This window comes from Octopus bimaculoides, chromosome 1, assembly GCF_001194135.2.
Source record: "Octopus bimaculoides isolate UCB-OBI-ISO-001 chromosome 1, ASM119413v2, whole genome shotgun sequence".
Taxonomy (NCBI): Eukaryota; Metazoa; Mollusca; class Cephalopoda; order Octopoda; family Octopodidae; genus Octopus; species Octopus bimaculoides.
The window spans coordinates 5,947,822-5,959,476 of record NC_068981.1 but is presented as its reverse complement, the minus strand read 5'-3'; the positions used below and the strand labels follow the sequence as shown (position 1 = coordinate 5,959,476).

At 38.3% G+C, this 11,655-nt stretch overlaps 1 protein-coding gene across 1 annotated transcript in view; it reads left to right on the top strand.

Moving 5' to 3' along the window:
• Positions 1–11,655, top strand: part of LOC106875989 (CD109 antigen) — a 52,065-nt gene that overhangs the window by 24,981 nt on the left and 15,429 nt on the right. Inside the window, exons 17-24 of the mRNA XM_014924331.2 lie at positions 47–164; positions 627–746; positions 1,116–1,232; positions 2,083–2,214; positions 4,159–4,330; positions 6,573–6,761; positions 8,674–8,752; positions 10,977–11,145. Coding sequence (XP_014779817.2) covers positions 47–164; positions 627–746; positions 1,116–1,232; positions 2,083–2,214; positions 4,159–4,330; positions 6,573–6,761; positions 8,674–8,752; positions 10,977–11,145 — 1,096 coding nt within the window. The remainder of the gene's footprint in view (positions 1–46; positions 165–626; positions 747–1,115; positions 1,233–2,082; positions 2,215–4,158; positions 4,331–6,572; positions 6,762–8,673; positions 8,753–10,976; positions 11,146–11,655) is intronic.

Below are 11,655 nucleotides of genomic sequence, written 5' to 3'. Positions count from 1 at the left end.
ATACAGTAACGAAAGGGTTAATTGAGAAATATTTGAATTTTGACAGGCCTGATGGACGAGTTGATTTCCGAATTAAAACCCCAAAATATCCACTTACTTGGGTGATGCATGGTCTTTCTATCAGTCGAGATTTGGGTCTTGGAATTATGTCAGCACCAGTTATGGTAAGCCAGATTTTGTTTTAAACTTTTGCTTCATTTTAATAATTTTTTTTCTCACCCACAAAAAAAAAAAAAAAAAATGAACACAGAAATACTGCAAAGACTTCACCTGCCATTCTTTTCTATAAACTATCTTGAAGATTCTGAATCACTACAAAATTCTTTCACATAGAATCATCCGGTTTTACCATTCTTTCACCATTATCATTGGTTGAAGAGTAAAAGATAAGCATTTCATTTATTGAAATCTCTTACAATCCCAGGGATTTAGTTAATGGTCAAAGGGTTCTATGATATATATTGTTGTGGCTGATGCTAGTATCACCTGACTGGCCCACATGCATGAGCACATGCGCAAACGTGCACACATACGCACGCACACACACAAACACACATGCAGAAACACACAACAGAGTTTGTTATTGAAATTATAAATGTTTTTAATTTTGTTTATATTTTATTTAGTATGATGCTTCTCGATACATGTACATACAAGTGGAAGCTCCCACTTACATTGTCAGGGGAGAACAGGTTGGATTCCGAGTTACTGTCTTTAACTTTTGGGACAAAGATGACTTCATTGAGGTAAAAAAAAATACTCAAATTTTGCTTTTTTTTTGTTAGTTTTTCTCTATTTTTCTTTCTCTTATCATTCTGTTTTTGTTTCTCTCTCTCTCTCTCTCTCTCTAGTCTCTGTGTCCCTCTCCTGATCCCCCTTCCCCTATTTATATTCTTTGTGAGGTAACCTCAAATTTTTTCTCTCCACTTCCACCATCTTCTTTTCCCCTCTCATCTTTGTCTTTCCTTCCTTCTCGTTTTTTTTCTTTTTACTTTACCCTCACTCTTTGTCTCTCGTCCTCTCTTTCATTTTCCCTGTTACTATTGCTGCTCCCTTTCTTTCCTCTTCTTTGCCCTCTCCCCTCTCCCTCTCAACATAATTCATTTCTATTTCAGGTGTTGGTTACTGCTCATGCTTCTCCGTATCATAAATTTGTCCTTGTCGGAGAGTTAGGTTTAGTCCAGTCTTACAGTCCAGAACTGGCTGATGGTGATATGCAGACTATAGTCTTTGTAAGTATAGTTTTACTAATCACTTATAATTCATCTCTATAGAATTTCAAGCCAGCATTTGAAAGCTATGATGTTTTGTATATGAATATGTCTATCTAAACAATGTGATCAAAGATAGAATGAAGGGTATATACATATTTCGGGAGTTCTTGTTCCTCCATCAGTGCCACATGCAATCTATTAACCATCTACAATCACATTGCTTAAATAAGTCACTAAGTTTAGTGGTGTAACACTATTGAATAGAACTAAACACATTCTTGTAGGGCACAGTATTGCCTTATAAAGCCTTTAATATAATTGGTTGTATACTACAATTGCAAAACAAAATATGATGTCTCTGCCAGCAATTAAGTTTCATTATTGTCATTGTTGTTGACATCATCATCATAACATCAATTTTTTAAATGAGGGCTTCCTTACAATATATTGTTGATTGTTGTCTACTAACTTTGCATCTTCCAACACTTATAAAAGATCCCTTACTTGAAAAACATAAACATATAAGGGTTAGTGACAGGAAGAGCATCCACCTGTAAAACAATTCCTCAATGTGTATTCATCTAACTCATACTATCATGGAAAAACATGTGAAAACAAATGGATAAATGTTTGTATAGTTTTTTTTTTTTATTTAATGATGAAGAGGAACATGTATTTTATTCAATCAATCCCTTCTAATACAGACTATCAGAAATAATTAACCAAATATCCAAGTACTAATCACCTGTAGATTTTCCATAGGTGGCCATGGATTTGTTAAATAATTTTAAAAGATAGATTCAGCGATGCTTAAATATTCCAGTTCTTTGATTTATATGGTTTCTTATTTTAATTCTCCATTTTCTAGCTGGAACCTGGACAGTCCAAAGACATTTACATGCCTATTATTCCAATTATTCAAAATGGCTGCTTTGACGTGGAAATCAGTGCCTCGTGTTTCATGGAGAGGGACTACGTCATACATAGAGTTTGTGTGAAAGTAAGTCCGTTGTTGTTGTCTCTCTTTCATTGCAAACTAATCTCTCTCAATCTTGTGTCGTTTAAACTAAATTAATCCATACAGGTCTGATTTTAATTACGCTCTACAGCAATGTTGCAGTCCTAATAGACTATAACCACACACAAGCATTTATATGTGATCCAAAATTGTACAAAAAATAAGACAGGGTGCATTAGTTTGACACTGGGGAAAAAAGGGAGAAATCTTTGATGTTTCAAGCCCTGAGGACATGCGTAGGCTTGAAAGAAATGAAGCTGGCATGATCCACTGGATGAGTAATGTCAGTGTGCACACACGACAAAGTGTAAGCGCCCTGAGAGAAATGTTGGACATACGAAGCATCAGATGTGGTGTGCAAGAGAGACGACTGCGCTGGTATGGTCATGTGTTGTGAATGGATGAGGAGAGATGTGTGAAGAAGTGTCACTCCCAAACAGTGGAAGGAATCCAGGGTAGAGGTAGCCCCAGAAAGACTTGGGATGAGGTGATGAAGCATGACATTCGAACATTGGGCCTCACAGAGGCAATGACAAATGACCGAGACCTGTGGAGGTATGCTGTGACTGAGAAGACCCGGCAAATAAAGTGAGTCCACAGCTGTAACGTACACCAGTGTCGCATAACCAGCCAACTCAAAAATACGTTGGATCGTAGGGTGACCTGCTGTGCTTGAAGCGACCTATTGAGTCAGGTACATCAAAATCAAATGGAAATTGTAATTGTGATCCCTGTGCCAGTAGCACGTAAAAAGCACCATCTGAACATGGCCGATGCCAGCACCGCCTTGACTGGCTTCTGTGCCGGTAGTACGTAAAAAGCACCAACTAATCATGGTCGGTGCCAGCCTCCTCTGGCTCCTGTGCCAGTGGCACATAAAAAGCACCCACTACACTCTTGGAGTGGTTGGCGTTAGGAAGGGCATCCAGCTGTAGAAACTCTGGCAGATCAGACTGGAGCCTGGTGCAGCCTCCTCGCTTCCCAGACCTCAGTGGAACCGTCCAATCCATGCCAGCATGGAAAGTGGACATTAAACGATGATAATGATGATGGCATATACACCTGTGTGTATGTTTGTGCATATTTTTATGTGTTTGTGTTAGTTGCTGCACCTTTTCTCTTCTGTTCCATCATGATGCCCGTGTAATGAGTTTTAATATCAGATATGTTTAAGTTCAGTTTCTCTTATTGTCACGCTTTACTTCTAACCACACACACGTGATTTACAGACAATATTCAAAGAATACCATTCATCTGATTGTCAAAGACTCACTGTTCAATTTGTCTCACTCATATACACACAGTCTCCTCACTCTGCTTATTCTACCCCTATTACCATGGCTTCTGCTCTTTTCAAGCAGCTAAGTGTACATACTCCATTGTCTCATCAGCCCTTACCGTGTCACGTCAATCAGATCAAATCCTTTCTTACCAGAATCTCATCCTTTTGTCATTCACCTGCATCCCGTTCCTCATATTTTTTCCTGCAGGCATTGATTCACAGATGTTGAAGTTAAACATCAAATGTTTTATTTCGTTTTTGGATTTGGTTTGCAAGATTCTTTATGTGAGTTCATGTGTTGAAGCATATTCTGTTGTGTCTGGGGAGAGTCATTTTCTTTTGGTGCCTTATTATTTAACACACTCACCAGTAAAACTATTGAAAAGGTTGCAAGACGGAATGAAAATTTTAGAAAAATGAAAAAAGAAATGTGGAAATTTTACCGGTGTGTTAAATTATAAGGCACCAAAAGAGAATGACTCTCCCCAGACACAACAGAATCAAATGTTTTGATTTACCCAATCTCAGAAAAATGATGGTTTTTGTCCTTTCCAAAAGAATAAATCTTTAAAAAAAATAACAAGTGACAAAACCCACACAAATACTTCTCTGAGTTCTTACTTGTTGCTAAATTTCTGTTGCAGTCTGATGGCATTCTCAATTATTACCACATTCCCTATTTGGTGGACTTGATCACTCAGGCGTCGGTCATTGTACCAAACTTTGATATTCCAATTAATGCCCAATTTATTCAACCAGAACAAAGAGAACATGACTACGTTCCAGGTTCTGGTAAAGCTGCTAGTTACATCTTTGGTAAGTCAGGATTTTTATTTATTATTTCTTGCAATTCTTACTACCATATTTCTAAACATTCCATATTATTTATAAATGTGGTGGTCATGAATAGAAGTTATTTTCCCCTCAAGAAAAAAAAAACCCCTGAAAAATACATTTTAAAATTGTAAATATATTGGTCGTAAGAGACCTAAAAGGATTAAAAGGTGAGAAGAAGGAATGGTATTCTTTAATTTCTGTTTTTTTACTGCAAATTTAAAGTTCCTGATGTCCGTACTATAAATTTTTCTCATTCTGTGCCTGACTCTCTCTTCCTTCATACACACACACTTACATGTGCAAGCTTGGCTGTGTGGTAAGAAGCTTTGCCTCCCAACAACATGGTACCAGGTTCAGTCCTACTGTGTGGCACCTTGGGCAAGTGTCTACTATCGCCTCAGTCAACCAAAACCTTGTGAATGGAATTGGTAGAGGCATATCATTTATATACTGGGTCATCCCATAAATAATGCACTTTTTCACTTGCATGAAGTAAAAGTCGGAGGGGCACAGGATAAACTACCTACATCAACTTGCTATGTCTTATTCTTAGTGCAAGTTTTGAAGAGTGCAGTTTGATTTTAGCAGTTATATTCTTAAAGCTATAATGGAAGAGACAAAGGAGCATATTTGGCATATTTTGCTTTGAGTTCAATAAGCGCAACAATGAAAAAGGAAAGTGAGGAATATTAATGCAGTATATGGGGATTGGACAATAAGTGTAAGCCAGTGGTTCCAGAAATTCTGAACCAGAAAATACAGCCTTGAAGATGAGTTGCTTTCTGGAAGATCTGTAGAACTCAGTGAAGACATACTGCAAACCCTGGCGGAACAAAATGCCATCGTAACTGTTGAACTAATAGAGATGTGTGGATTTGGTCATTCAACCATTCATCGACGCTTGGGTGCCATCAGAAAAATCAGAAAATAGGGTCAGTGGGTTCCTCACAAACTTTCTGATTCTAATCGCACACAGAGAATGAATGTGTGCTCTTCTTTGCTGTCGCATCTCACAAATGAACCTTTATTGGAGCGAATAGTGGCTGGTGATGAGAAATGGGTTCTCTATAAAAATACCAAGCGCCGAAGACAGTGGGTAGGGAAAGGAGAAACACTGGTACCCCTGGCTAAAGAAGGTCTTCACCCATGTAAGGTGTGATCTGTTTGGTGGTATATGAAAGGTTTAGTCCACTTTTAAACCCAAACCAAATGATGACAAAGGAGATCTACTATGAGCAGCTTGAGTGGCTTAAGTCAGCTCTAGAAGAAAAACAATCATCTTTGGTTTCAAGATGAAAGGTGTTCTTCCATCAAGACAATGCTCAGCCACATACAGCTTTCGGTTCTTAACGTTTTCAAGCATGTCTTATTACATATAGTGGAAGTTGTTTTCAGTAAAATTGTTGTTGACTATTTATGGTTTAGTTTCGGACTCAGAAATCTCATGAAATATTCTTCTTTTGTCTTCCAGAGAAGGTCGTTCTCTTCATTTATTTTATGAAGAGGGAAAATGGTAAATTTTCTTTGTTGACCTTCTCCGGACGGCAAAAGAAGAATATTCCATAAGATTTCTGAGTCTGAAACTAAACCAGAAATAGTCAACAACAATTTTACTGAAAACAACTTTCACTACATGAAATAACACGTGCTTGAAAGAGTTAAATACTGAAAGCGCTTGCACATCCATAAAAGCAAAGCCTACACACATTTTGTGAAATCTCTTCCCAAACTTTGTACCTTTCAACTTTCTAAAAAGGTTCTTTTCTCAATCTTAACTCTTTGAGAAAAAAATCTTCTCTCCAAATATAACTCTATCAGGGAATTCCCAAAACACTCCGAATATATAGTCATTTCAAATAAATGGATTAAAAAAATGAAAAAAAAGAAAAACAAATGTGAGGATGTGCACAAGAATTTGTATTAGCTTGATGTTCGGTGAAAGGAGAAAGTTTAACGTTTTGAGTGCAGCTCTTTGTCGGAAAGGAGAAAGGGAAAAGTTCAAAGGACTTGCATACATATACACACACAGAGGAAGGTGTGATGACAGGAAGGGCATCCAGCCATAGACAATCTGCTTCAATAGATTCCCTCCAAACCATGAAGGCATGGAAAAGTGGCTATTAAAATGATAATCACCCTCAACCATCATTACTCCTGCCAACACACCTCCTACCACAACTTCCACCACCCTCATTTTATTTTTCTTTTGTTTCCTCATCAGGTGATGTTGTTACTCCTGGATTCTTTGAAGAATACCTGAATGCGGAAAACTTACTTTATCGACCTTATGGTGTAGCCGAGAATATTGCCTTCAACTTTGCATATAATGTCCTGACATTGAAATTCAAAAAAGCCAGCAAGCAACTGAGTGATGAAACTTTAAGAACTTCTTTGAAATACCTGAATATTGGTAAGTACCATTGTTCCATAATAAACCAAAAAAAAAAAAGTCATGCACTTTGTCCGTTACAACAACGAGTGTCCCAGTTGATCTGATCAATGGAACAGCCTGCTTGGCAACCCTTGACGTAGTTCTTAGGGAGATTCAGAGTGACACAAAATGTGACAAGGCTGGCCCCTTTGTAATGACAGGTACAACTCATTTTTGCCAGCTGAGTGGATTGGAGCAATGTGAAGTGTCTTGCTCAAGGACACAACAGCCTCATGGTTGTGATCCGAAGCCGGAACCACTAAGCCACGGACTTTCACTGATCATAATATATTACTCAATAGTCATTGGTATGTGGCCTAGTGGTCAGGGCATTAACTTCATAATCATAACATCATGGGTTCAATTCCTAGAGTGGGTATTGCGTTGTGACTTTGTGTTTGTCATTTCATAATGCTCCAGTCTATTCAGCTGTAAATGTGTACCAGCTGATTGCTGGTGAAACACTTTCTCTCTCTCCCGCCTTTCCTCTCTCACTCTCTTTTTCTCTCCCTCCTCCTCTCTCTTTATCCTCCTCCTTTCTCTCTCATGCTCTTCAATGTTGCACAAGGTGAAAGGTGCTGAGAGGGTGTCCCCTCTCTGTTCACAACTCCACAGGCACCTAAAAGCAATAGTGACAGCATGGTACACATTACACTTGCTTGTAAGTGACAGCAATGGCCTCAACCATTAATCTTCTTGAATCCTTTGTTTCAATAATGCTGCATTATCTCCGTGTGCACATTAAGGTTTTTGGTGTTGGAAGATCAGCAGAGCAAGGATTTGCAAATTGCTGATGGAAGCAGAGAATACTTCATCATGGATATGGTAGAGAGAGATATGCAAGACAAACCAAAGAATGAATCTTCATCAAAATAGTTGCTGTTTGATTGGAATGGTCACAGTTGGATTTGATTTGGTGTAATGGCTGCATGGATAAGAGGACGAAAGAAAACAAATGTGTTATGTGGCCAGACGTATTTGTAGCATGTTCTGTCTTTCCTTGCTGTCTTCCATGCAGCCCCCAACACCCAATCAAAAGGTACCAAAATTGTAGTACCGCTTCCTCTCTAACCCATTCCTACTTTCCTTTCTTCCAAACTGAAGGGGTGTAAAGGAAATGACCTCTGACCATATCTCTAACCCTGTCCACTATTCACTGCATTCAACCCGTCTCCCATCTCTCTGTCTGTCTCTCTTCTTTCACACTCCCACAAACTTGCCTACTCAATGCTTTTAGACCCTCAGTTTTGCTTGAGAAGACCTAAGTGTCATAACAATCCTCAGGACCCAAAAGCATTAGGTTTGTGTCAATATACTCCTGCTCTCAATCTACCCCTGTCAAGCTGTTCTATCTTCTATCATTTCTCTAACCATACCACTATTCAGTTGCTGTAATTTTATGAAGACAAAATGACGTGTGAGAGAGAGAGAGAGAGAGAGAGAGTTTATGTCTCCTTGTTTTGACATCATGTGATTGTAATAGTTGTAAACAAATGTCACCATTATACAAGTGATATCATTTGATTCCAGTCTTCCATGAAATATGTGACTGGTCATGAGGAAATATTGCCCTGCTTTAAAAACAAACAAAGGATTGGTAATTGGAAGGGGACCTGGGTGCAGAAAATCTGCCTCAACAAATTCCATGGGACCCATACAGGCATGGAAAAGAGGACGTTAATACAATGACGACCACACACACACAATGAGTGCAGTTTTGGTCTTCCAAATTGCACCCTCTAAGTATTGCTCAGTCTGAGACTATGTGAGATTAAACTTGGAACCATTTCATTGCAAACCACATTTCTTAACCACAGATCCATGACTCAAGTCTAATCAAAATAAAATCTTTATTACCGATTCCATAATTCTACATTTGGTTTCCCTACAGCCTTGCAAAGAATCCTGAGTTACATGAATGAAGATGGCTCTTTCAGTATGTCTCGTGATCGTCAAAAGAAAAGTGTTTGGTAAGTTTGTTCCTTAACAGCTGTTTCAGAGCAAATATTTATGTCCAATAGGAAGTAGAATGTTAATTGACTATATTCTTCAAATGAGATTTGTATTTCTGCCGTTGAACTTCTGGTGTATAGTCACTACACATTTGTAAAGGGATTGGTGAGTGGACAGACAATTGGGGTGGTGGTGTGTGGACAAAACTATGGTTTGTTAAGGACAAGACAACCATTTCTCATGTTGGTGTCACAACAAAAAGCACAGAGTTCCTTCTGTAAAGTGATTGGTCTTAAGAAGAGCATCCAGTTGTAGAGACAGTCAAATGACATGAGCACCTTCAGAGTGAGAATTGTTGTCATCCAGTTCATCTCGAAGAACAGTAACTCTTTTAGAGCTGATTCTGACTGTGATGATCTGACACCAGCATGGAAAACGGATAGACAACAGTGGCAGTTGTGATGTAGCAGTAGTCATCTTCTTGAAAACTAATTCACTCGCTGAATATACAATTCCAGTTGCTTATTTAACAGGTGAATTTAACCTAATTTTCCCTTGTTCCATTTTGTAATTTTTATGAAGTTGTGCCAAGGTTCCTGGTGAGTTTTGAGCCATGGTTCTCAGATTTTCTCAGACAATATGTCACTGAAAATGTCATTAACACCTCCATGAATATGGCTTGACCAATTAGCACTGGCTGACTTGTGGCTGATGCATTGAACTTCAAAGGAAGAGTATCAGTTTTACTACCAAATAGCTTGGTCGAAGGTTCTTGAATATCCAGCTTACAATTATAAAAGACAGCAAATTTAACTTCAGATTAGATCCACCCAGTATTCCACATGAACTTCTGTCTCTCTTTTCTGTTTTTACTTAACATTCTTGTCTTGTATTTGACAAAAGGTTCCAATCTTGAATTGTAGTTCTGAATAACGCCCCTTGATTCTATGCAGTAGATGGAACTCTTTCTACTTCTTTCATCTTCAGTGACTGTGTACAACTTTCATTGTACATGAGTCCTAACTCTGTTGTTTTATGTATTTTGTTCCATTGACTTAATTCTATTGCTTCTATTTCTAGCAATAAAGTGATGATACCAGGTGGTGCTATTTAGACATGGCCTACGCCTATACTAGCCAGAACCAATCTAAGTTATAAAATGGTCTCTTGGTGATTTGATTTTATAGGAAATTAGCAATAAATATAGCTTCACATTGGTTGTGTGAAAGTGGAAATAGAACAAGTCCTTGCTTAGAAGATTCTTCATTATGGTGATGGCCACATTGACAACAGAATATTTCTTAACCCCTTGCTATTTAACCCTTTTGTTACCAACCTGGCTGACACTGCCTATGGTTCTGAATACATCTTGTTTTCATAAGTTTTGAATTAAAATCTTCCACCAAACCTTAGTCACAATTTATGTTCCTAACACTAGCTTAATGATAACTAAGTTATTTTACTAAATTCTTTGTTATATTTAAAATTAATTGAAAGAAATACAGAGCATCTCAACAGAAATACAGTAATGAAAGGGTTAAATCAGCCAAAATATTCCATCTGCCTTATGTTCAAACTGACCAGATCCAGCCTTTTATACCTATCCTACAATGTCGTTCTGAAAATAATCACATCATTGAAATCTTGAAGCTATGAGATTATGCGCGATTGATTTAAAGCCATAAATAAGGATTGTATTGGAATGACCCGAATGTGAAAGGGTTAAAGCAGTGACCAAGATGGCTTTAATGTAGCTTTTATTTGTTTCAATCATTTGACTGTGGCCATGCTGGAGCACCACCTTTAGTCGAACAAATCAACCCCAGAACTTACTCTTTGTAAGCCTAGTACTTATTCTATCGGTCTCTTTTGCCAAACTGGTAAGTTATGGGGATGTAAACACAGCAACATCAGTTGTCAAGTAATGGTGGGGGAACAAACAGACACACAAACACACACACACACACACACACACATATATATATATATATATATATATATATATATATATATATACGATGGACTTCTTTCAGTTTCTGTCTACCAAATCCACTCACAAGGCTTTGGTCGACCTGAGGCTACAGAAGACACTTGCCCAAGGTGCCATACAGTGGGACTGAACCCAGAACCATTTGGTTGGAAAGCAAATTACTTACCACGCAGCCACTCCTGTGCCTATCATTTTATTTCTTTCAACATAACTCATGTCACCACTAAATTAAAAGTCCTTCGTTATTTCAGGCTAACTGCATTTATTGTGAAAACACTTTATGCTGCTCGTGAAGGAGAATGGGAGAATGATTTCTTTGTTCCATTGGAGCTTATTAAGACTATGGTTTCATGGCTTTGCGCTCAGCAGAATGACACTGGCGTTTTTGATACCGAATACTATGTCTACGATCGTAAAATGGTAAGAAAACTTTGGAAGTTTATATTTTTAATTCTATAAATAAGTCTCCTCACTTGGGACATGCAAGAAGCAGGGATTCCAGAAGGTGGACATTCTGGGGGAAAAGAACTGGGTGGGTAAAACTGAGTTGATGCAAGGCCTTGGAAGGATATGCTGGGTAAAATATGGGGGAAAAGCAGAGGAGGTGGGGATGACTGGATCAAGAGTGCCTCAATGGTGATGGCACAAGTCCACTTTGGTTACAGGAGTGGACGACACTAGTATCTATAGGAAAGGCTGTATGAGTGGACAGCATGTCTCTGTGACGAGCTTTGTGTCTATAATAGAAATGGTTATTATTAAGTCTCAGTTGAATATTTGACCAGTGCTTTCTTTCATCTCCCTTTCTCATTATCACACCCTACTTGGTCTTCAATTCTTTGCTATGAAAAATCATCATCGTTTAATGTCCATTTTCCTTGGGTTGGATAGTTTGACTGGGGACTGGCAAGCCAGAAGCCCCCCCCCCCC